The sequence below is a fragment of the Acinonyx jubatus genome, chromosome C1 (genome assembly GCF_027475565.1).
Source record: "Acinonyx jubatus isolate Ajub_Pintada_27869175 chromosome C1, VMU_Ajub_asm_v1.0, whole genome shotgun sequence".
Lineage (NCBI taxonomy): Eukaryota > Metazoa > Chordata > Mammalia > Carnivora > Felidae > Acinonyx > Acinonyx jubatus.
Window position 1 is genome coordinate 188520953 of NC_069381.1, and position 27347 is coordinate 188548299.

Here is a 27347-nt window from a genome sequence, read left to right on the forward strand (position 1 = left end):
CAGTTCCAAGGTACATTTTAGTATCTCTGCAACTGGGCTGCAACTGCTGTTGGCCCGGTGATGGTCATTACAGTTGGCATGGTCTACGTATGTGCGAGGGTGACAACAGTTCTTTGTACCGTCACTGTTTGACTCAAGGCATGTGCATTGTTGGTTTCACATGAAGAGGGAAAACTGTTGTGTGTACAAAAGCACGAAGAGTAGCTGAGGGCATAAAACTCATTAGTGAAGCAGATACTCATTGAAGAGCTGACCGCAATTCCTTTTTTTTTTTTTGGCAAAGCAACAACCAAATGAGAAAGGAAAATAACCACAAAGTAGACAAAGCTGTATCAAAGATGATGATGTAGAAACTACCTCCTTTTCTATCTCAAGTAATTCAGTTGAAACCAGGAGTATTAGAGAAGATAAAAATCTATGTCTAACTAAGCCTAAAGAAGCTATTTTGATACATACAAAACAAAAATTGTAAAAGGGGCGCCTGTGGCTCAGTCAGTTAAGCATCCAACTCTTGACTTCCGCTCAGGTCACCATCTCAGTCATGAGATCAAGCCCGACATCGGACTCTGTGCTGAGCATGAAGCCTGCTTGGAATTCTCCCTCCGTCCCGCCTCTGCTCACGTACTCTCTCACTCTCTCTCTCTCTAAAATAAATAAATCAACTTAAAAACAAAAACAAAAATTTTAAGTGGTAAGAAGTGTACTGTGCAGCATTTTTAAATTTCTTGGTGGTATACAAAATAATGATTTTCACAACTGAAAGTATAAATCCAGGAAATCTAAAAGAAGTTTAACACTAGCCACATAGTTGAATCTAAACACAATTACAGGGGCTCCTGGGTGGCTCAGTCAGTTAAGCATCCAACTTCAGCTCAGGTCATGATCTCACGGTTCATGAGTTTAAGCCCCGTGTCGGGCTCTGTGCCGACAGCTCAGAGCCTAGAGCCTGCTTCAGATTCTGTGTCTCCCTCTTTTCTCTGCCTCTCTCTCTCTCAAAAATAAACATTTAAAAAAAATCTTTAAAAACAATTACAGACTAAAGTCACAAGTGTACAAATTTATAAAACAAACAAACAAACAAAAAAACAAAGAAAGGCTGTTTCCTAGCCTCTAATAGTCCTTTTTAGCTCAATACTTGAGGTCTACTTTTATCGTATCCATCACTTAACTCAACAAATAGTAACTAAGCAGCCACCAGTACCCACCAGGATGCTAGGCATCCATCCAGGCTTTCCCTCTAGGACCAGCAGAGACGTTAAGCAGGAGAGTCTGTCCAGCTGAAGATACACCAGTCCTACTCATCATAAGACACTCCAGTACCACCTGGTTCTAGTTCTAGGTGTGTGTCTTATTCTCCTAAGCTTGTGCAGCCCGGCAATATTCTTGGTAATGTGCCAGGCAATCCCCACAGAACTGCTCCAGAATGAGGCCCTGCCATGCTCTTGGTAGTCCCCCACGAAGCTCCCCCACAGAGGTGGCGCCCCTATGCCTTAGCGGCTTTCCTAATGCCAACTGTTCACTGTCTCCACTATTTGCAAACACTCTTCACTCTCAACTTTCTCACTGCCTCATTCTACTTCCGTGCCAGGATGCTGCATTTACTAACTTACCATCTGCTGTCTGGTCTCATAGCCATTGAATAACATGTTCTGTGTCACAGCCTGGATGTCCTGTAGCTTCAGCTTCTACCAATGACTGTCCCATCCAGCGCTTCAGTCTAATTCTGAATCTCAACCTCTCCCGGCCATGCGTCTAACTATCCAACAATCACTTATTGAGCATCTTTGTTCTAAGCACTGGGGATACAGCAATGGACAAAAAATGTTCCTGCCTTTGTAAAGGTTATGTTCTAGTAAAAGGATACTGACAATAAATAAAATAGTAAGTAATACAATGAGACAGACATAAATGTTAGGAAGAAAAATAAGGTACAGTCTGAGGATAAAAAGTGACTGGGAAGAGAGGAAGTGGAAGGCTTCTTTGATGATGTGACATCTGATCAGAAACCCGAATGAAATGAAGGAGAGAGGCATGTAGAAACCAAGGAAAAGAACATCCTAGGAAAAGAGAAAAAAAACAAGTGCAAGGCCCACGAGGTGAGAGCATACTTCAAGGGTTGAAGAAACAGCAAGAAGGCCAATGTTGCTGAAACTCTGGAAGTAAGGAGAGGGTACAAGATGAAGCTGGAAAAATTACAAGGCCAGATCAGGAAGTCTCATAGGCCGTGATAAGAATGTTAGATTTGGGGAAGAAAAAAAAAATGTTAGATTTGATTGTAGATATGCTGGAAAGCCATTGGAAGGTTTTGACCAGGGAACTAAAGTGACCACAAGTGCATTCTCTAAAAGGCCTCTAGGGGCGTCTGGGTGGCTCAATGGGTCACTTAAGTGACTGGCTCAGGTCATGATCTCACGGCTCGGGAGTTCAAACCCCGTGTCGGGCTCTGTGCTGGCAGCTCGGAGCCTTGAGCCTGCTTTGGATTCTATGTCTCATTCTCTCTCTGCCCTTCCCCTGCTTGTGCTCTGTCTCTCAAAAATAAATAAATGCAAAAAATTTAAAAAAAAATTTTTTTAATAATAAAAGGCTTTTATAAGACATTCTGGAAAATATGAAATTACAGGGACAGGAAAACATCAGTGGAGATACTTAGAGGTAGACTACAGAGGGGTAGCACAAGAGAATTTGGGGGGATTGACAGCAGATCTTGATTATGGCGGCGGTTATAGGGATGTATGCACTGTCAATCTCACAGCATTGTGCACCCAAGAGTGGATTTTACTGCACATAAACTCAAAGGAAGTGGGACACACACAGCCTACTCGGACTGCTGTGTGAACAGGACATCTGGGTGCAGATAAGAAGGGGGCAATAAGAAGGAGACCAATTAGGAGACTATTACAATAATCCAGACCAATTCGAGAGCAGAATGGTAGCAGTGGAGTTGGCAAAACGTGTCCGGATTCAAGACAGTTTGAAAGCAGAGCCAAGAGATCTGCGTAGGTTTTATCACCCAGTATTAAGTCTCTCACTGGGGGACTGATGGGGTACAAACGTTGCTATACTCAGACGTAATCTTTAACTTACAACAGTCCTTGTGACACATTTAGCTGGTGGCAACACCAGGATCAGAGCCTTAGACTATGAGGTCCTGGTCCAATGGCCATTCAGTTACCCTGCTGCTCCCCTGAAACTGTAAAATGCTTGCAGAGGGAAAGAATTGTCTTACTCAGCTTTTTCACACATATACCTTGCATACTACCTTGCAAATAGCAGAACTCAGCAAGTATCTAGGTAAAAGTAATAAAAATGCACTTTTTAAAAATAATGATGTAATTCAGATAGTCCACTAATTCCGACTTCCCTCTCCTTCCAAATTACTCTGAATTAATTAGGGCTTATGATACTAGCATTAACAGAAGCAATAGTTAAGTTCAATAGAATTATAGAAAGGGTTGGCTTTTGGCCGAAATCTTATCAAATATCCAAGACATTCACAGAATTGAATATAAAAAAGCAAAAATCTAAAGAAATGGGGCGAAGAAAGCTTGAAAAATCTGTTAAGTGTAAGAAAATGTACCTTAAGGCAAAGACAGGTATAGAATAAGGATAGATAATAAACAAAATAACTATATGTTAGTAACTACTAAATACCTTCTAGAATAGTTTTTTTTTTTAACTTATTTTTAATTTATTTTTTGAGAGAGAGACACTGGGTGCATGTGACTGGCCCACCCAGGCACCCCTAGGACAGGTTTTTTTTAATTTTTTTTTTTTAATGAGGCTATGAAGGGGCACCTGGGTGGCTCCGTCAGTTAAGGATCTGACTTTTGATTTTGGCTCAGGTCATGATCTCACAGTTCATGAGATTAAGTCCCACAGTGGACTCTGTGCTGACTACAGGGAGCCTGCTTCAGATTGTCTTTCTGCCCCTCCCCTGCTGAAGCTCATTTTCTCTCTCTCTCAAAATAAATAAATAAGCATTATTAAAAAAAAAAAAAAAAAAAAAAAAACCCACTCTTTAAAAACAATAATAAAAATTTAAAAATGAAGCTACGAAATTTACTCAATGGGTCATGACAAGTATGTTTACATATTATATATTACATTATCTTACATTACATTATATGATATGATATATGATATTTTACATATTTACATACAGTTTGTACCAAGTCACAAAATATTTTCTACTCTGGACTGCTATCCAAAGTTTGAAAGTCTCTGCTGCCGAAAATAAAATCTGAACTCACCATTTTTTTGGCATGTTCTTCACACAGAGGGGTCTGGTGTGTAATGTCAAACACGGGCACAGAGCACTGCTGTCCGTCTGCAAACTTGGCCGTGCAACTTGAGAAAAGCTGCTGAGAGCGGTTCAAGAGGATATCTGTGTTTTTCAAAGTTAAGAATGTAATACACTGAAACTCAAATTACTTTTTAAAATTTGTATATAAAATCTGCTTCTTCCCTTATGTTTAGCAAGTAATACATTTTCTTATCTATAAAAGCTAAAGAATGAACCCAACTACTGATGTGGGAAAATGGTAATTGTTGAATTTATCAGAAGATAAAAGAGTCTGTTTTGCTAAAGGGCTTCTAATAGGTGTCTCTTTAATAGCCTTTCTGATTTTTGTTATTTGGAAAAAGGAGGGTCGTTTAAGTCTTCACACACTATTAAAAGTTGCACTATAATGGTAAAAAAAACAAAAACAAAAAAAAAAACTTTAAGGAAAACTTTTTGCATACAATCCTCAGTAAGAATGGGGCACCTGGGTAACTCAGTCGGTTAAGTGTCCCAACTTCAGCTCAGGTCATGATTTCCTGGTTCATGAGTTCCAGCCCTGCGGCCAGCTATGTGTTGACAGCTCAGAGTGCTGACAGCTCAGAGAGTGGAACGTGCTTCAGATTCTGTCTCAGTCTACCACTGTCCCTCCCCCGCTCACCCTCTGTCTCTCTCTCTCTCAAATACAAATATTCTTTAAAAAGAATAAAAATTTTAATTATATTTTAATTCTAAAAAACGCATCGATCCAAATTTGGATTTTTCATTTAGCATTTCCAACACAAAACTCAACCTTACAACTTATGAAAACTTACTTTTAGATCAAAACCATACCATTAAAATTGGAACATCAGTTTTATTTATTTTTTTTAATAATGCTTTTACTTTTATTCTTGAGAGAGACAGAGCGTGAATTGGGGAGAGGCAGAGAGAGAGGGAGACAGAATCCAAAACAGGCTCCAGGCTCTGAGCTGTCAGCACAGAGCCCGACGTGGGGCTTGAATTCGGGAATGGTGGGATCATGACATGAGCCGAAGTTGGATGCTTAACTGACTGAGCCACCCAGGCGCCCCAGAACATCAGTTTTATATCATAAACATTTTTAAGCATCCAAACTTTTAGCCCCTGGCTACATATTCTAAGACTTATTTTATACCTATCAAGAAAGTACCCTTCTGTTTTTCCTTTTTGCTTTTATAGTTAAGGCGATTTGTAAAACTACATAGAAAGTGATGCTGAAAAAGTGAAAATTTAATCCCAAGAACAGAAAGGAAGGCAAAAAGTCAAAGACAATAAAGAACAAGTAACTGCTACTGTATAATTTTTTTAAATGCTACTCAATTTTAGATGTTTAATAAAACGGAAAATAGTAAGACTTCATAACCAGCCTGAATGAAACCCTTTTACCACAGGTTTCCTTCTAGTATATTCTGTCTTAATGTATCTTTTTTCCCAGTCAGTGAAGTTCATCCTTCCTTCATTTCAAATCAGCACTGTACCCAACACAAATAGCAAACTATTCCCAGAGCAAAAGGCACACTGTAAAATTGTATAACTTTCTTGGAAGATTAAAAACAGTTTTTGAATAATATGATTTGATTTTTCCATCAATTGAGTGTTATATATAGTTGCTTCTTACAAGCTACTTAAGAGGCACCACAAGAACCAGAATTCTGTTAACAAAATTTAATCAAGTGCCAGCCACTGGAAGAATCTGCTACTTGCCATCAATTTTGCCAATTTTGATGTAATTCTTGAAAAAGAATCACAATGATGTAAGCAGAGAAAAAGTATCCAGAAGACATCATGAAAATTAGAAGTTATATAAAAATTATTTTGAACATCAAATAGTTATGATTTCAAAAGTCATTCACGTGGCTTAAGAATGAAATATGAACCCGAATGAATTCATACTTTTATGCCCACTCAACTAAGAGGATACGTTGGAAACAATGTCTGGTGAATGGAAGGGCTTTGTTAGGGCACTGTTCACCCTTCACGGTTCCACTGCATGCTGCTGGTTCCACCTCCCTCAACTTGGTCCGGCTTATGCTAAGGAAGGAAAAACACATTAATTTTTTAACAATGCGTTAGGAATCCAGGGCAACTTTTCAACACTATGTTAGCAGAGTGCAACACCAACATTTTACTTTTCCACATTCATTAAATGAAAGGTAAATATGAGTTACGATGACCAGTTCCAATATTTCCCTAATTTACCGACAAAAGAAATAATTATAAATGATTTCCACTATGTCTGGTTTTTTTTCTTTCTTAAGTGACATTTTGGTTCCTTTTACTTCACAAAGAGGCAACAAGCAGACAAAAGTGATCAAGAACATGAGACTAGATTAATCGGGTCTAAGTCTGAATCTCAGCCCTAACTCTTACTAGCTGTGTGACCTTGGGCAAGTTACTTAGCCTCGCTTGAGTCTCAACTTCTTCACCTATAAAGTGGAGACAGAGTACCTTTAGTGGACAGGTAAGCACCAAGATACAACACATCCAAAATACTTATCATAAGTAGCAGATGGTAGGATACCTAGTAAACAGTCCATGGCTGTTAGTTGCTGGTATTATTATCATCATCAGATTTGGGCCATGTCAAGCTGCTGAACAGTAAATGTGCAAAAAACTTGATCTATGATGTGAGGAAAGGGATTATGATATGCAGAAACGATTGATTTGCTCTCATCTTCCAAAATGAACTCACTTTGGATATATTCTTTTAACTTTTTATAGTATGTGCAACTCCTTCTTTCATTAAATGTTATCCCCACTTGGCACATTCAATGTTTCAATGTTTAAATCTTGTTTTTAAATTTACGAATAGGCGATGTGTTCACATGGTTCCAGAAAAACCAAAGAATAAAAACCAAGCAGTGGAGAGTCTCCTTTCTCCCCTTGTCCCAATTTGCAAGTTCCTACTCCCTCTATAGTTAGTATTCATTTTATTAGTTTCTGGATCTTTCCATAGTTTTACACAAACATAAAAAATATAAAAATATCCAAATTCTCAGAAGTACAAAACGACCCTGTTTGATTCTATAAAGCATCACAAACTAGTAGGCTTTTATGCACGTCTGAGCGTAGAAAAAGAATCTACGTAATACACTGAATCACAAGTCAGGCGTCAAAAACAAAATATCTTTTGAATTGTTTGTTTCTATATCTAAGGATTTTGATAGAATGGCTTACGCTAATTAGAAGGTCATACAGAACCAAAATTACATATGAATTTATAGCAAATCTAAACATTTCTATTATAACTTTCATATAAATAGTAACTGCAAACAGATAACCGTGGGCTGCCAGAGAAGTTGCTTTAATTGAGAGTTCTGTAAGATTTGTCAGAATCACAAGAGTGGGGAAGTGGGCCATTAACTTCAGCTCTGTAAAAAGGATACACAATTTCAAATAAAGGAAGCTTTACTATTTTGGCAGCTTAGCCCAAATTCTCTTGGTCTAGATTTAAATAGCAGGTAGTTCTCTAGCTGAATGGATAATTTTTGTAGAACACTTTTTAATAATTCGCTCAGCCATCTACAAAACCTAGGGTAGAGCACATTCCCTCGTTTTCTTTATCCTACACTTCAAAAGGAACCACCGGTTTCATTTTTTAAAATTGCTGATCTATGTCTTAAAACAAACAGCAAAATAAAGTCAGTATAAATAAACTCAAAGTCAGAATTTCAATATGCCCCTGGATAATTAAGGTAAGAATGCCTGACATTAGATCTATTTTATTATCCAGATAATCCCAACAAAACAAAGGGAGAATTACCAAAACATTTTGATGTTTTTATTTATTTTTTATTTTACTTTTTATTTTTTAAAATTTATATCCACGTTAGTTAGCATACAGTGCAACAATGATTTCAGGATTAGTGCCCCTTACCCATTTAGCCCATCCCCCCCCAACCCCTCCAGTAACCCTCAGTTTGTTCTCCATATTTATGAGTCTCTTCTGTTGTGTCCCCCTCCCTGTTTTTTTTTTTTTTTTTAACTTCTTAAATGTTTTTATTTATTTTTGAGAGAGAGAGAGAGAGCATGAGCAAGGGAGGAGCACAGAGAGAGGAAGACACAGAATCCAAAGCAGGCTCCAGGCTCTGAGCTGTCAGCACAGAGGCCGACGTGGGGCTCAAACTCACGGACTGTGAGATCATGACCTGAGCTGAAGTTGGATGCCCAACTGACTGAGCCACCCAGGCGCCCCTACTGCCTGTTTTTATATTATTTTTGTTTCCCTTCCCTTATGTTCATCTGTTTTGTCTCTTAAAGTCCTCATATGAGTGAAGTCATATGATTTTTGCCTTTCTCTGACTAATTTCGCTTAGCATAATGCCCTCCAGTTCCATCCACGTAGCTGCAAATGGCAAGATTTCATTCTTTTTGATTGCTGAGTAATACTCCATTGTATATATATATCCCACATCTTCTTTATCCATTCATCCATCGATGGACATTTGGGCTCTTTCCATACTTTGGCTATTGTGGATAGTGCTGCTATAAACATGGAGGTGCACGTGTCCCTTCGAAACAGCACACCTGTATCCCGTGGATAAATGCCTAGTAGTGCAACTGCTGGGTCATAGGGTAGTTCCATTTTTAGTTTTTTGAGGAACCCCCATACTGTTTTCCAGAGTGGTTGCACCAGCTTGCATTCCCATTGATGTTTTTAATATGAAAACACTCACTACAAGCTTCTCTTTTGTGTGATTAGATGCCCCTTTAACAATAGTTTCTACACAAACAGCACTAGTCTCTCTATTGTGGCTACAAGGTAGTTCAATTAGAGTTTACATACTTTAAAAGCTATTTCAGTGGCTTATTCCACATATTCACCAACATATATGACAAAGTTATTAGATGAGAAAGAATAATGTTATTCAGGGGCACCTGGGTGGCTTAGTTGGTTGGGCGGCTGACTTCAGCTCAGGTCATGATCTCACGGTTCATAAGTTCAAGCCCCGTGTCGGGCTCTGTGCTGACAGCTCAGAGCCGGGAGCCTGCTTCAGTTTCTATGTCTCCCACTTTCTGCCCTCACCCTCACTCATGTTCCCTCTCTCCCTCCCTCTCTCTCTCTCAAAAATAAACATTAAAAAAAAATTTTTTTTAAGAATAATGTTATTCAGCTTATATCCAAGCTATATTTTAAAAGGCTACCTATTAAAAGGCAGCCACTAAAGTTTTAATTTCTAAAATATTTTAAAAGCAACTTTTTAAATCTCTTTTGTGGAACTGGTCTTTGAAAGCAAAAATATCAAATAGAGGGCATTATCCAATTGACACTGATTTTTGTGAACCTAAAATATAATGTAAACTAGCAAGTTACCAATCACCAACAAATGATTATGGCTCATTGCTAAATGAGTACCAGTGATGCACTGGGCAACAGACTTTTTACTAATCTTTAGTGACATAACCAAAAGGCGTCTTGGTATTTGTTTAGTAATATTTAGTTATCATGACGTTTTTAAAACATCACTAACAGTGGTTTGGGAACTTTTCTGAAAAAAAGCGGTCGGGGGGACCTAGATTCTACCAGCTAAAAATCATAGATAAATAGTTTTCTACACAAATACTAAATTGTCCCAAACTCCGAGTACAGTCCCTTACATCTTTGACAAGGTCATAATAACATACTAGATTCAAAGTATACAGTGCTCTACATACAAACTGCTTCATGCTAGACGAAACTAAAGTTTCTACTGAAATGATACACTTGCCAAGCATTATGTAAATGTTAGATAGCGTTATTTTAAACCTATGTCAAACTAAGTGAATTCTTTCAACAAATAGAGAACAGGCATGTTTAATTCTATTCATCTGTTCAACACTAGAGATTTAAGAACAAAACGTACATTGTTCCTGCCCTCACAAAAATTACTGTCTGACAGAAATATTAGTATACGATTCTACAGTGAAGCAGAGCTCAATAAGCACATGTAACAGGGGGACCAAACACAGTCAGTGGAACATGGGAATTTCTCTCCAAGAAGGCTAAGTCAGTAAGCGAGGACCTGACGAATGTTACAGAACGGACACTACCTACCGCCACCCCTACAGAGGAGCAGGAACTGTGAGTGAGGGAGAATACTGGAGGCAGCAATCATTACATAGGTTTATTAACTAAACATACAAGCTTTCAAACAACTCTAAATATGTCAAGAAGCAGAAAACTCTGAAAGGTATAGTTATCTTTTGGATAGATGCCATTAAAAAGTAGTTGTTTTTTTTTAACAGCAAATATAATGAAAACCAAAATACACAAAACTAAAAACTATATAGATATGTAAGAAATATGATCAGTAGCTGAAAATCAAAGGTTATTTTTCTTAGTTTTGTCTGTTTTAAACCCCTATTTCCTCACCTCAGTGACTTATGAGCACTAGAGAAAAATTGGAATTTATAGACTATAATTTTTTTCAAACTTTATCAATAATCCTACCCTCTGAGATAGCCACTGCTAATATTTTGGCATAAAACTCCTAAAAGTGTGTGTGTGTGTGTGTGTGTGTGTGTGTGTGTGTGTGTGTCTCAAGGTTGTTATCTGAAAAAAACAAGTAAAAAGTGTGAAATAATAAACTCAATCTAGAACTGTGCCTTCTAAATTTGAAAATTATTTCCTTGGGGCGCCTGGGTGGCGCAGTCGGTTAAGCGTCCGACTTCAGCCAGGTCACGATCTCGCGGTCCGTGAGTTCGAGCCCCGCGGCAGGCCCCGGGCTGATGGCTCAGAGCCTGGAGCCTGTTTCCGATTCTGTGTCTCCCTCTCTCTCTCTGCCCCTCCCCCGTTCATGCTCTGTCTCTCTCTGTCCCAAAAATAAATAAACGTTGAAAAAAAAAATTTAAAAAAAAAAAAAAAGAAAATTATTTCCTTAATTAAATATGAAAATATTTTGGAAACTTTTAATTCAATTAAGCTAGTAGTTTCAAAAGGTACATAACCTAAATAAGTAATTACAATTAAGTTTTCACCACCTAATTTCCAAAAATGGTAATAATACTACAATTTCTTCACTGAAATATCAGATGGCTCTACATTTCCAATATATGGATTTTCATTTAAAAATAGTATCACACATTATAAATCATGTTTTCAAAATAATTTTTAAGAACACAAGGGAATGGCTAGGATATATTCTTAAGGGAAAAAACTGGACACATAACTCTTAAGCAGTATGGATCCGATGTTGCTTAAATACATACTTAAAATTTAAGGAGTCCAAAGACTAATTATGAAGTCATTAAAAATCGTGTTTTAAAGAACATCAGGAGAAAATGGCAATAATTCAATGTTAAGTGGGGAAAAAGCAGGAAATAAAATATACATATAGCATGATCTCATTTTTCCTTTTTAATACAAATGCATGGCTCCCTGGAGACTTCATACACACGCAAACACACACGTGTGTACACACAAGCAGAAGAAAAGACTAGAAGGAAACAACCAAAATATTTACAGTGCTCATTCTTTGTTTTCTGCATGGTGATATTATGGAAAATTTCCCCTTCTTTTTTCTACATTTTTCAAATTTACAAAGCAATTACCTGGACTAGAAACAGAAAAGAGATTTTCCCTAAAAGAAATGCAATGGAATAAAGTATTTTGAAGACATAATATGTGAGAAAGAAAATTTTTAAATAAGAAGTAAAATATGTAAAATGCTACTTTCGTGGTTAAAAAAAAAACCCATAAACCCTACTTCTAAATAATACATGAAATTTGAAAGCATCGTTATTTTTGTAAAGACAGGTGGCACTCTCCAATGCTTCACTACATAAATTCATCTGGCGGAGCCACAGCAATGCTTCTACTGTCAGCTCGTGGTGCTGTTATGTTGCCACCTGTACAACTCTCTGAGCAACTAAACCAAGGTGCAATGCTTCGACATTTCAGGTTTAAATGCCCACTGCCCACTGTGTCTCCGCTATCCACTCAACAAAATACAGAAGCCAGACAGAGACGAGGTCCTTACAAACAGGTGGCTGCCTAGGGCTCTAACCTGGTTCGGCTGCACGCAGCTCTCTGCAGTTCCTGGATTAACTGACCGGTACACTCGGGTTCTCTGCTGGCCGCCTGCAGCAAGGCTTTCCTAAACGTGTGCCGGCATTTCTTTTGACGAGATTCTGCCCGCTCCAGGCGGCAGAGGTGCTTATATTTCTGCTGAAAGTAAGTGCAAAGTTGGGTCACCCTGGAGCTCCTACTCTCCGTATCATCGTCATCTGACCTGGAAAGCGCAGGGAGAGAAGTGAAAACCTGATTAAGTGTGAGGCTCATTGGAGAGGGGAAAAGCAGGTCAAGAAGCTGGCCGACATGGGGTAAAATCCGTGGCAGGTGAGCATATGCTTAACAAAATTAGAGGATGAGAAATCCAGGAGAGCTGGAAAGTACCGTATTTCGACAACAAGTAAGGCAGCAGAGACAACCCAACGCTTTCAGAACCTTCTTAGCATCTCCTCGTTAGACACTTCATGCATCATTGTCTTCTAAATTTCAGGTGACTTGGGGTTCTTGGGGTTCTTGGGATTCTTGGGAAGAAAATCATGTTACCTTTGCTTACTAAAAGTCTGAGTAAATGACACGGCAGTTATGAGGAAACACTCAGCAAATTTCATAAAAGATAGGTCATACCAGAAATAGAGCAGTGAATTCCTGCAGCACCTTCTCGAAGAGCTGCCCTTTTATGTGTGCTGGTTTTAACTACTCTTTTCTTGCTAAGCACTTAAAGAATTTTGATTGCAGGGATCACAACCATTCCACAGTATTTTTCATTTTACCTTTTTAACCACAGAAGATATCCTAAACAACATTTCACGTATCATGGATTACATAGAGGTTTTTCTGTCATGATGGTAATTTCGAGCGGCCAGTGGACCCCCGCTAGCCTGCAACCTTGAAAAGGATGTTGAGGCCACATCGAGACTCAACAAGAGTGCTGTGGTAGGCGGGCAGTGTCTACCCTGGTGAGGTTAAAAAGGTCACTTTTCTATGGAACAAATGTAATCTCACCTTTTAGGAATAATGCACACCAGACTCGAAAACTGACCCAGGTTACTTTACCTTCTTCAAACAGCACGTATGGGATACTACAGACTCTTTATTATTTTACTGATCTTCTGTAAATCATTGCTTGGCTTCTCTTAACTTCCTAAGTGATATCATTCCCTTTCGTTTCAAAATAGTCCGTAGGTGGCTACTTCGCAAATTTCCAGTCTAAGAAGTAAGTCCTAAGAAACAAGTTCTCTTCGGTATAGTCTCTACTACAAATATACCAATTGAAGGATCTTATTCAATCTTTTTATTTATTCAACACTCAACTTTGCTATGTGTCTATTATATTGAGTACCATAGAGGAGAAAAAAAATGTAAGCAATTCTCAATGCGGTTTAGATAGGATGAGCACATACCCAAAGTTAAACAATTCAAAAGACGATCGAATCAGTAACTAGAACAGTGGGGCAGGCTGACCAATGATTCAAATACCTGACCTTAAGTCAGAAAAATCTAGGAGCTTCTCACAATTTGAGATCCCAAGACCTACACTAGATCTACTGAACCAGAATTTCCATGGAATGGGGCCTAGGAATCTTTATTCTGAATTGTTCCCCAAAGTTCCACAGCAGGATTTCATGCGGGTGCTCTAGTTGAGCCAGTAGGTGCTATTAATATCCTTAACATGAGGCAGAGAACAATAAGTGACAGAGAGAGTTACAGATATGGCTCAAGTGCCACTGAAGTTCACTAGCAAGTATGCTGGATCAGAGGCTTCGTTTTTTTGTTTATAAATGCTTGCTTGCTTGTTTGTTTGTTTGTTTATTTATTTTGAGAGAGGTGGGGAGACAGCGAGAATCCCAAGCAGGCTCTGTGCTGTCAGCAAGGAGCCCAATGTGGGGGCTCGATCTCATGAACCCTGAGATCATGACCTGAGCCAAAATCAAGAGTCAGATGCTTAACTAACTGAGCCACCCAAGTACCCCTGGATAAGAGGCTTCATAGAGGAGATGTCAACAGAGCTGAACCATAAAGAAAGGGCAGAATTTAAAGAGAAGAAAAAGGGCACCTCACAAAGATAAAGGAATACAGGCCAGGCTTTGAAGATGGACAGGATGGGGAACAGTAAGTACTAACTAGCTAGCTTTTGCTAAGGTGTGGGGTACATAGGGGAGTGATGGCGGGAACGGTAAACTTTCTGAAACTAAACTAAACACCAGATGAAAGGCTTTCACTTTTATTCTACAGGCAGTGAAGACCCTCATAGAGTTTGAAGAAAATCGGTAACAGTAACAGCTGGGTGCGAGAAAGATGACACCATCAGCAGACGGAAATGAGGAAGAGACTGGGCAAAAGGGCAGGGAGCAAATGATTCTGAAACTCCAGGTAACAGGTAACAAGAACCCACGCCGGGGTGACACAGCAGGAATGCAGAAGAGGAGAGGTAACCCGCATATATAAAAGGCAGACCTTGTCAACTGGGACAGGTAGATGGAAGGGACGAGAATCCCATGGCAGTTTCCATCACCAAAGACCAGGGCACAGGAACAAGAGCAGATCCAGGGCAGGACATAAATTCCATTTCAGACGTAAAGAATTTAAAGTACAGATGAGGTATCAAAGGCAGCAGTGGGAAAACCGTTGGACATGATAAACAGGAACACAGTTAGGGAAGGAGTACAGATTTCATAGCCCAAAACCAGCAACTGAAGGACAAGGGAGTGACTGTACGTAAAAGGGCACAGAGATAATAGAAAGAACAAGGCATATAAGGGCCATTATCATAAAAGAATTAACTCAATTTGGTGACTGGATATAAAGGATAAGAAAACCAATAATGACTCAATGACTTTGAACTTGCATAACTAGGAGAATGGAAGGGCTATTAATAGAAAAAAGAGGAGAAACAACAAGTCTTAAAGGGAAAGTAAAGCTCAGGTAGATAATCATTTGCCAAAGCTGTTATTTGAAAAGACTCCATTATATTATAGCAGGGAGGAGAGACTAGCCCAGCAGTTCTCAAGTGTACAGTGAATGGAGAGAAGCACCTGGATGTTGAGGCGGGTTCCAGCATTACAAAAGTATTCAAAGCTTATAAGGAATTTCCAGGCTTACCTTGTTGCGGACCAGGAAGCAGCAGTTTGCAGACCTGCACAGGTCCACAGACCACCCCTGGCATGGTCCTTAACCAGAAAATCTCCCAACATGCCTCCCACTTCTAAGATGTTGTGACATTAGTATTTCACACCTGGTTGCGGAGAAAGAGTAGCAAACTGGGCAGAGAAAGGCCAGTGTCCGTCACTGACCAGCAGTGACAAGGCCTGGCACCTACTGCATTCTTGGTATGTTACCTTCCTTCCTTATCTGTGAAATAAAAGAGACCTGAGGCTTGGGGGCGCCTGGGTGGCTCAGTCGGTTAAGCGTCCGACTTGGGCTCAGGTCACGATCTCACGGTTCAGGAGTTCGAGCCCTGCGTCAGGCTCTGGAGCTTGCTTTGGATTCTGTCTCCCCCTCTCTCTCTGCCCCATCCCTGCTTGTGTTGTCTCAAAAATAAATAAATAAACATTTAAAAAAGAGAGAGAGCTGGGTTGTCTAGCTCCCAAGGTTGTTAGGAGAATGAAAAGAAAAGACTTATCTGAAATTAGAATACAAGTATAGCTACTATTATTAAATAGAGAAACCTAGGAATACTGGGTGGCTCAGTCAGTTAAGCATCTGACTCTTGATTTTGGCTCAGGTCATGAACTCGTGGTTTATAAACTCAAGACCTATGTCCGGCTCTGCTGACAGTGTGGAGCCTCCTTGAGATTCTCTGTTTCCCTCTCTCTCTGCCCCTCCCCTGCACACATGCGCTCTCTTTTACTAAAAATAAGTAGTAAACATACACACTCACACACACACACACACACACACACATGAGATACACCTATATCCATTAACTAGCCTAAACAGTTTTACCATGAGTTCTATCAATATCCAAAGAAAAACTAATTCTAATTACACACAAAATACTCCAGATGTCAGAAAAGAGGGGAATATTCTCCTTTAATACAAGTACCCTAAGCTTGATACCAAAAATAAGGGGAAATATGACAAAAGGAAAATTATAGGAAAAGCTTATTAATGATCCCAGAGGCAAAAAATATTAGCAAATTGAATCTAGCAGTATATAATAAAGGACGTATCCAATCTGGGTTAATTATTTAATTATTTCTCAATCCTACCTTACTATACATCTCTTCTGCAAAACAACACAATTTATTCCTCTTTTCCTTTCATGTTAAAAGTTTCTACTTCCTTGCTTCCTCCTGTTATTTTTTTCCCCATTTCCTTCTATTCTCTTTCCAGTCATCACTCCATTTTTAGAAATTCTCATTTGTTTTTATAACTTCAACATCAACTTATATACTGAGGACATGAATTTGTTCTCTAGCCCATACCTCACAATGATATTTCAGACACAGGATACTTGATGTGCTCACCCACATCTAACTACCCAAGAAATGCTAGAATTAGCAGGACAGAGTACTGGGAGGAGACAGGTGCACAGAGAGAAGCACTCTGCAGATCTACAGAGGATTCCCCTCAGTTCCTCACTTGAGTCCTGCGATCAGTACAGGAGTGTGGGAAATACTGGAGGCCAGGAAAGAACCACCTGAAAAGAGGAGGCCCAACTAATCCCAGCAGCACACGCAGGGCCAGGGTTAGTTTGTGTTCCCACTATCCCAAGCGGAAAAACCTGCAATATGCAGGGCACGGGGTAGACTACTCAGGAGCGTATGCCTCAGTAGTGGGGTGAAATCAGCCCTAAACTAAAGGCTGTTGTGGTCCCATTTCACAAAGTTTAAAAAGCAAGCCTCAAAAGCTGCTTCTAAGAAACAACCATCTCCCAAAACAAAGCTCTTTAAAGATGACAAAATACCAGAATCAAATAAGTAAAATTAACAATGTCTGACATCTAATTAAAAATTACCAGGGGGCGCCTAAATGGCTCAGTCAATTGGGCATTCGACTCTTGGTTTTGGCTCAGGTCATGGTATCACAGTTTGTGAGTTCAAGCTCCGCATGGGGCTCTGTACTGACAGTGCGGAGCCTGCTTGAGATTCTCTCTCCCTCCGTCCCTCTCTCTCTCTCTCTCTCTCTCTCTCTCTCAAAATAAATAAATAAAACTTTTAGTAAATCAGGAATCAATGGACAATTATAACTATATTTCACATGTTTGAGAAGGTAGAGTCATCATGACCGTGTCAAGGAGAGACATGGACAATATTAAGAAGACCCAAAACAAACTTCTAGAGATGAAAAATACAGTATCTAATATGAAAACTACACTGAATGGGATGGATGGTTGATTAGGTGCCACAGAGAAAAGATTAACAAACCTGAAGACTGCAATGGAAACTTTCCAAAATGGAACAGAGAGAGGAAAAAAACCAGTGAACAGAACATCAATAAGCTGTGGGATGATTTCAAGCAGTCTAAAATACGTGTATCAAGTCTCTTACATAGAAGGGGGAAGAAAAATAATTGAAGAAATCTTGGCCAAAATTTTTCTAAATTTCATAATTATAAACATACAGATCCAAAAGGTCAATGAACCCCAAACACTAGTAACATAAAAAAAAATTAACTACACAAACGGTTTAAAACTACTGATCAAGAGGGGCGCCTGGGTGGCTCAGTCGGTTAAGTGTCCAATGTTGGCTCAGGTCATGATCTTGCTGTCAGTGAGTTCGAGCCCCGCGTTGGGCTCTGTGCTGACAGTGCAGAGCCTAGCGCCTGCTTCAGATTGTGTCTCCCTTTCTCTCTGCCTCTCTCTCTCTCTCTCTCTCAAAAATAAACATTAAAAAAATTTTTTAAAAAACTACTGATAAAAAAACGTCAAAACTCAGAGAAAAAAAGATACATAATGCTCCTTGGACCAAAGATGTGAATGACAGCTGACTTCTTAATCAGAAATAATGCAATCCATGTGAGCAACACCCTTAAGTACTGAAAGAAAAATGGTTAACTTAGGATTAATATCTTTCAAAAATGAAGGCACACATTTGCAAAACCATGGATGGACCTACAGGGTATTATGCTAAGTGAAGTAAGTCAGAGAAAGACAAATACCGTATCACTTCACTTATATGTGGAATCTAAAAAACAAAACAAAGCAGAAATGAACCCATAAATACGACCAACTAGTGGTTGCCAGAAGGGAAGTAAACCATTCATACAGAAAGAAAATGACATCAGATGGAAATATAGAACTATTCAAAAAATAAAGAGCCCTAGAAATTATAAATATGTGGATAAACACAAAAGAGTTATTTTTCTTTGAAATCTCCTTAAAAGAGAACTAACTGCCTAATACAACAGCAATGTATTACGGGGATTATAACATATGTAGAGGGAAACATATAGCAACAAGCGTCTATGTTAGATGCAAGGAAGATTGGGGTGCCTGGGGTGACTCAGTCAAGTGGCAGACTCTTGATTTCGGCTCAGGTCATGATCTCACGTTTCATGAGTTCAAGCCCCGCATCGGGCTCTGCACAGAAGACTCCAGAGCCTACTTGGGATTCCTTCTCTCTCCCACTTTCTCTGTTCCTCCCCTACTTGTGTGCGCGCACCCTCTCCGCTCTCCCTCTCTCTCTCTCAAAATAAATAAACTTAAAAAAAAAAAAAAAGGAAAAGAAAACAAGGAAGATCTCAGATTTAACTAATTTATCACCTTAAAAACTTGAAAAAGATCTGCCCCTCCCTCACTTGTGCACGCACACGCATGCTCTCTCTCTCAAAATAGATAAGCATTAAAAAACTTGAAAAACACAAATTAAACTAAAACAAAGAAGGAAGGAATAAAAGAATAGAAGAGAAGGAAAAAGTAAAGAACAGAAAGCAATGACATAAAGCTAACAGAGAACCAATGAAACCCAAAACTGGTTCTTTAAGCAGATAAATGAAAAAGAATAGAAAATGCACACATAGGGGTGCCAGGGTGGCACAGCCAGTTAAGTGTCCAACTCTTGATTCCAGCTCAGGTCACGATCTCATGGTTCATGAGTTTGAGCCTCGCGTCGGGCTCTGCGGTGACAGGGTGGAGACTACTTGGGGTTCTGTCTCTCCCTCTCCGCCTCTCTCAAAATAAACATTAAAAATAAAAGAAAATGCAGGGGCGCCTGGGTGGCTCAGTCATCGGGTAAAGTGACTTCGGCTCAGGTCATGATCTCGTGGTCTGTGGGTTCAAGCCCCACATCAGGCTCTGTGCTGGAAGCTGGGAGCCTGGAGCCTGCTTCGGATTCTGTGTCTCCCTCTCTCTGCCCCTCCCCCATTCGTGCTCTGTCTCTCTCTCACTCTCTCAAAAATAAACATTAAAAAAAATTTTTTTTAAATAAAGTTAAATAAAATTAAATAAATAAAAAAATAAAATAAAATGCACAAATAGACATACATATACATGTCAAGGGCTCCAACCCAATTACAGTGTTTTCAATATAGTGTTGATTAAATAGAAAATCCACATGGAAAAAAAAACCGGTCCTTATTACTACCTCACATCACGTACAAAACATACAAAAATAAATTTCACAAAGATTGATTGCCAGTAAAATAATAAAGCTTCCAGAAGATATGTAGCTTTATGACAGGGGGGTAAGCAATGATTGTTTAAAAGAGTCACAAATACACTAACCATAAAGAAAAGACTAATAACTTGTCCTCATTAAAATTAAGAACGGTTTTCTATCAAACATACCATTAGAAATATGAAAAGGTTAGCAGTTACTAGGTAATTACTGTTCCTTAAAAATATATTTAACATACCAACTTATTTCTGCTACTGAGACCTCAGGAAGAGCCTGAGAACTCTTTTAGCACATGCGTCTACAGTCAGACTAAGTAACCAAGAAATCTTTTACAAAACAAAACCAGGGCACCTTGACCAACACAGCGGGTACAGCATGTGACTCTTGATCTCCGGTTGTGAATTCAAGGCCCACATTGGACGTAGAGCTTACTTAAGAAAATGAAACAGGGGCGCCTGGGTGGCTCAGTCAGTTAAGTGTCCAACTCTTGATTCCCGCTCAGGTCATGATCTCATGGTTCGTGGGGTCAAACTTCCCATCAGGCTCTGCACTGAACAGTGTGGAGCCTGTTTGAGATTCTCTCCTTCTCCCTCTGTCTCTGTTCCTCCCTGATTCTGTTCTCTCTCTCTCTCAAAATAAATAAAACTTCAAAAATAAAGTCTTTAAAAAGAACAAAACAAAACAAGGCCAAACTTTTCCCTAAAATTTCTTCAAGTATAATCCTAGTTTAGCAAGAAAACTCATGAAAAGGTTCTGGGAGGGGAGGGATTTGTGGAGAATGGTGATCAGAACACTATCGGTTTTTCTTCCAAAATTCCAAAAACTCAATGAACTCACTGAACAATCTTAAATGGTAAAACCTTTTGAGTAATTTTAAATGGCAAAACTTCTTGAGGATACAATGGACAGGCTAGGTAGGGTAGGGCCAATTTTCTACAGCTGTCCATTTTCTACTAGACTTAACTACAAGGTACAATAAATGACAAGTAGCTGCAAGACGAAACTGAAATAAAGTTGTTCTACGGGTAGTTTAAATACAGGACAAAGGTCCCCACGAGAGGGCACAGTGGCAGATACAGACGGTGGAGATACAGACAACGAAAGCATGGCAAAGCAGGCCAATCCAAGTTTCACCCAAGGGAGACCATATGGTGTGCCCATTCCCAGATCACAAGACTTTGACGAGAATATGCTGAGTGAGCGAGTGAATGAATGAATGCATAGATGAAGGGAAAAGATTAAAGTGCCTGCTGGACAAGAAGTGAGGATGGCTACTTATAAAAAGAAGGCAAATATCCTGAAGGAAAAGGAGAACCAGGAAAAGAGTATTGTGGTAAGTCAGAGAGCAAGCCAGCTAGCAAAAGTGACCAAGAAAGTAAAATGCTACAGAGATGAAGAAAAACTCGATGGTCTCAAGTCTGAAACAACAGAAATATTCCAAAAACTCTGTTAAGAACTGAGGGCAGAAACAGGGGCACTCGGGTGCTTCAGCTGGTTAAGCGACTGACTCTTGGTTTCAGCTCAGGTTACGATCTCATGGTTTGAGTTCCAGCCCTGCGTTAGGCTCCACACTGACAGTGAGAGCCTGCTTGGGATTCTCTCTCTCCCTCTCTCTTTGCCCCTGCCCTGTTCGCACATGCTCTCAGTCTCTCAAAAAAAAAAAAAAAAGAAAGAAAGAAAGAATAGAAGGCAGCAACAATATACATTGCTCCTAATCAAGAGCAAATATGCCTAATATTGATGTTCAGGTCATCCTGAGAATTCCAACAGGAATCTTAACTACCATTAATCAATCATTGCCCATGTATAGGGCATTGTGCTAAGCATGGACTTATGTTCCCTCATTTATAGCAATTTGGAAAATTAATTCAAAATATCCCAAATCAAGTTAAGCTCATAGGAACATCAACCTTAGGAAGCATGACGGATCAGAGCTGTCATTACAAAGGTGTGAGTTCAACTGTACTCTCTCTGAAAAAAAAAAAAGAATTCACTAATGGTAAGCAAGCAGTCTTGAATGACACATAAAATGGAACCTTTGAGCCAGAAAAAAAAGTACAGCATTCTCTGTTACTGTCTGGGAGTTGTGGAGGCGAGGACGACTGGCCATCAAGAAATCCAACTAGTTCTCCTTGCTCTAGTTAGTTCCAGGCCCAAATAAGCTCCTCATGTAGGCTGGCGTCATCAACGTTTGTACTACTTAATGATTATTTCTCAATTTGAACTGGCATTTTGGTTTGTACATTAGTCTCTAACGAATCAGTTCCCTAAGCCTATTTATTTCTGGCTGTACTAACAGATCACATATTAAGCCTATAAACTAAAAAAAAAAAAAAAACAGACCCTAGAGAATATATGTCCATACAACAACACTGTGAAATTCTAGGAGTCAGCCGCGGGCAGATAGCTGACCTCCCCTCTAACTTGCCAAACATCTATTCAAATCACAATACTTAAAAAATAATAACAATTAGCTGAGTCTGAGAGTCATCTTTGGCTCCACAGACAGGGATCTATTTCAGTATGGTTAACTGTACCAAGTGAATCCCTAAGGCAGTCCCCTGAAACAGAACAAGCTTTCTCACTATCAAGGAAGGGGCTGTGTGTTAATCAACCTACAGCTTTCTCATAAAGCAGATACCAAGAACCTCTAAAGAGATTACCTTGAAAAACATTTCAGCACATTAGAAATACTCAGCGCTTGGGGTGCCTGGGTGGCTCAGTCGGTTAAGCGTCTGACTTCGGCTCAGGTCATGATCTCTGGGTTCATGGGTTCGAGCCCCACATCAGCTCTAAGCAGACAGCTTGGAGCCTAGAGCCTGCTTTGGATTCTCTGTCTCCCTCTCTCTCTGACCCCCCCCCCCCTTGCGTGCTCACGCTCTCTCTCTCTCTCTCTCTCTCTCTCTCTCTCTCAAAAATAAAACAAAAAAAAGTTTTAAAAATATTCAGTACTTAAGAAATATCAAAGAATGGATCAATCTTGTGGAAGACAGATGAAGTAAAAACCACTGATTTTTCAGCTAACTACCAGAGCAGAGCCAAAAGATCCAGATACGTCAGACAGTGGGACTCCAAGTAGCCCTGGGACCACAGCCAAGTTCCTTAACCTGTCTGGGCCTTGGTTTCCTCTTCTGTAAAATGAGGAAATGAGACTAGGTAATCTCTAAAGTCCCTTTTCCACTCTAAATTCTATTATAATTGGTTCCTTCAGTGATAAATGGGAAAGGTACAGAAACGAATTTCCCAATTCAACTGAAGCGAAGCTCTCCTGAAACAATACAGTACATTTCTTCCCAAGTAGAATCTATTTCACCTCCATTACAACAAAACTAGATCCAACGAAATAAACAAACATTAGCATATAGAACGAAAAATCAGGCCACAGCAGGGTAATTAAAGAATGAAAACAAAAGGAAGACTTACGTGTGTCTTTCATATCTGAGGGTTTCTCGGATGGACCATGCCACCTGGTATGGCGAGGCCTGCTCAGAGTCCTCCGGTTCCTCTCCGCTCTCTTCCGACCAGTCCAACCCTGGGACAAAGGAGAGGATATGGCAGGTGAGAATAAATGTATTCTTACTTAAAATTTAGGAAAAAAAAAAAAAAAGCTACCCAAAATGCGTAACACAAAAACCTACAGCACCTGCTATCACAGTGTACATAAAATGCCTCCTGATGAGTTTCATCCCTGTTCTGGCAAAAATATTAATAATGAATACATGACATACACTCAGGTTAAAACTATGACGTTATAACAAAAAGCTATATTCCGAAGATGAAATTCTTGTCAGACATTTTACAGACTAGACACAACATAAGCACGGAGTCAAGTACCCCCCTGCCAAAAAGGTAGAATTTCTGAAGTATCAAAACATTATACGTTAAACATCATACATTCTGACATACCTAATGTCAGGGAAACCCAAAACATCTTCACAATGGTAGGTAAGGAAGGCTAATGTATGTTCAGGTAAGAAAGAAATCAAAAGGTACTGGTGAAAGCACTCTATACTTCAACAAAGGGCCTTAGAATAAACTGTCAAAGGCAGACACTTCATCCCCTTTCCCAACACCTCCCCCCAGGCATTGACTGGCTCGTGCCCTCTGCAGGAAGAGGGAAGGGTAAGATGGCAATAACCTGATGTGGCTTGGAGTTCCTTTTAGTTCTTTTACATAAGAGCTGGCACATTTTGTGACATTTTGAAAAACAAGTTTAAAGGGGAAAAATAGAGAAATACAGTATGAACAATCACTTATTTTATTAAATGCTACTGTTTTTAATGATTGGATAATTACTAGCCTCCAACATAGATGTTTTACCTTTACAGAAATTTTGTATCTTGAAAAGGTCTTAATACTAATGTTACACAGCCTAACATCCATAACTTCAATATACTGATAACGCAATGAGACTTTAATTAGATACCTTGATAAATACTGATGTTGTACAGCCTAACACACATAACTTTAATATACTCATACCTCTATGAGACTTTAGATACTTTCATAACTAGTATGGTCTTCCCTCTTAAACCTCCTAAAATCAAAAGACCATCTTCATTAGACACTTACGTTAAAAAGGACCTCACAAGTTGCTTCTATAATTTAAATGAGTTTATATGTGCTAAATAGGGAAATTAAGAAAAGGCTAATCAAAATGCAAATTATAAATGGTTAAAATTAAATAACACACTGCCACTGGCATAAAGAAACCTCAAATCTAGTTCCAAGATGACCATCCAAACTGTCAAGTCACCTTAAAAAGTAAATTACTTTCTCTCTACTAAAATAGTAATTACAAAAAACAAAGTCAGAAACAAGTAATCACAATAGAATTCGCTTCAGGACAGAATATTAAAAGGCAAAGCCTTTCAAACACAAAGTTACATTTAAGCACTTTCAAAAATTAGGACATGAATTATCTTTTATTGTCTTTATATAATTAACAGCAATTTCTACTAAGTCACCTGTACCTTCTCTGAAAAAGTCAAGATCTCAGTCATAAGTACTAAGATGGAAGTGTTTCTCTTGTGAAATTAACTGTCCAATAAAGCAAACCTTTGATCTTGGCTTCATTATCACTAGTTTTAATGTAACTAACTGAGATAACCAGGCCAGGCAAAACTGTTTTTAGCTGATTACAAAACTGTATTTTTCTTTAAGTATTCTTTGCTGACATGAATGCAGACTGTACTTGGTCACAACAGTGCATTACAATTTCTCTTCTCCAAAGTAACCTTTGTTTTGAAAACCTAGGCCCGTAATATGCTTGAATAAAAAAGACAATACATTTTCTATAAGTTTTCATTCTGTTCAAAATGATAGAGCTTGGGTGGCTCAGTCAGTTAAGCTTAAGTGTCCGACTTTGGTTCAGGTCATGATCTCAGGGTTCGTGGGTTCGACCCCCATGTGGGGCTCTGTGCTGACAGCTTAGAGCTGGGAGCCTGCTTCACATTCTATGTCTTCCCCTCCCTCTCTGCCCCTCCCCTGCTCACACCCTGTCTCTCTCTCAAAAATAAATAAACCTTAAAAAAATTTTTTAATTCAAAATGATAGAAAACCAGCCCTCAACACAACATAATTTGTTTCAAAAGCTAAAAGAAAAAAATCAGCATCCACAGATAATCCAAAGTATAAATATTTAGAAGAGGACGTAGGTAAATTGTGGAATAAGAGGCAAACATCTGGGAAAAAATAAAGTTAGATCTTTGCCTCAAAACTCATACCTAACAAATTCCAAATAGAGGACTGCAATGTAAATAATAAGACAAGAAAAGGACTAAAAGAAAATATAGGTGAACATATTACACAGTCTTGGAATGAAGAGAGCCCAAGCAAGTAAAAAACAAAATAAAGCAAAACAAAACAATAAACCTGATTCAAAAGGAAGAAATTCTAAAAAAATAGAACATACAAACGATTTCAACTCCTAAATTCCAAAATCATTATCATAGATATTTAAAAGCAAATAACAAATGGGCAGGAGGAGAGGTTTTGCAACAAATATGATGTATAAAAAGCTGTTACCTAATCAATAAAAAAAGAGAAACACTTCCATAAAAATGAGTGAAAAAAACCTGAAAAGGTGAAAAAAGAACAAGACACATAAATGTTCAAAAAGCATATGAACAAATACTCAAAGCTACATTATTAATTCAAAATAGCAGTTCTCACTCCAAGTATGTTCCATAGATCCCCAGGGGTCCCTGAGACCCTCTTAGAGAGTTCCTTAGGTCAACACTACCTTCAAAATAATACTAAGACATTATTTGCTCATTTCACCATGTTGACATTTGCACTGATTGGGGCGGGGGGAGGAGGGAACCATGGTGAACAAACCTGCTGGCACCTCAGCAGGAATCAGAACAAAGGCACCAAACTGTACTAAGCAGTCATTATAGGTTTCACACCATGAATTGCAGTGAAATAAAAGCCAAAAACAAGTTTTAAGAGTATCTTTGACAAAGCAATTGTATATTAAAGATTATTGATTTTATTAAATCTCAATTCTTTTTTTTTTTTAATGTTTATTTATTTTTGAGAGAGACAGAGACAGAGTGTGAGCGGGGGAGGGACAGAGAGAAAGGGAGACAATCTGGAACAGGCTTCAGGCTCTGAGCAAGCTGTCAGCACAGAGCCCAACGCAGGGCTTGAACTCACAAACCGCGAGATCATGACCTGAGCCAAAGTCGGACGCTTAACCAACTGAGCCACTTAGGCGCCCCTAAATCTCAATTCTTGACCACACGTCTTTCCAACATCTTTGTGACTCAATGGAAAGTCATAAAGCGCCTCTGCATACCTCCCAAGAAAGCATGGTGGTTGCCTTGAGGAAAACACTTGCTCCACTGTTTTAAGCTGTGACCTCAACTAGCTGCTTTTTTGTCATCCAACACCATTTTTATTCAAAAGAGTGACTGACAAACTACAGTTATTAAGACTTGGGTATCTGGCAGTCATTTTTTTCTAAAATGAATGCAGTGAAACTGTCACTTCAAAGAAAGCAATGAACAGTATTTGCTCCCAACTATGAAATTCACATTTTCACTTGAAAGCTTGTTGTTTTTGGTTTTTTGTTTTTTGTTTTTTGTTTTTTGTTTTTGGAAAACCTTCACTAAGTCTATGACAACTTTCTAAAAGATTTTTCTGATGAGGTTGGGTGAGAGTATCAATGAATGTGATTTTTAAATTTTGTATAACGAAATATATCAACATTTGGAACATATGTTTAACTTGGTAAACGGCTATTTTCCAAATGACCAACACATGATGTTACAAAATCATGCATGAATAAAAAGATCCATGCAAAGTACAAAGTAGATCAATGGATTTTAATGTAACAGTTTGCAAAAATTCCTTGATAATGGCCTCAGATTCCACATTGCAACTAATCTTTAAAAACCCACCACTTGTTGGGGGCGCCTGGGTGGCTCAGTCGGTTAAGCATCTAACCCTTGACTTTAACTCAGGTCATGAGAGCCCTGAGTCGGGCTCTGAGTTG

At 39.0% G+C, this 27347-nt stretch overlaps 1 protein-coding gene across 7 annotated transcripts in view; it reads right to left on the reverse strand.

Moving 5' to 3' along the window:
• INO80D (INO80 complex subunit D) overlaps positions 1 to 27347 on the reverse strand; it is a 71676-nt gene that overhangs the window by 15298 nt on the left and 29031 nt on the right. For all 7 annotated transcript variants that reach the window (XM_027052738.2, XM_027052727.2, XM_053215676.1 and 4 more), the window contains 4 exons: positions 23270 to 23378; positions 12286 to 12510; positions 6222 to 6331; positions 4251 to 4384 (listed from right to left, as the gene is read on the reverse strand). In XM_027052738.2, the coding sequence (XP_026908539.1) occupies positions 4251 to 4384; positions 6222 to 6331; positions 12286 to 12510; positions 23270 to 23378 (578 nt within the window). The remainder of the gene's footprint in view (positions 1 to 4250; positions 4385 to 6221; positions 6332 to 12285; positions 12511 to 23269; positions 23379 to 27347) is intronic.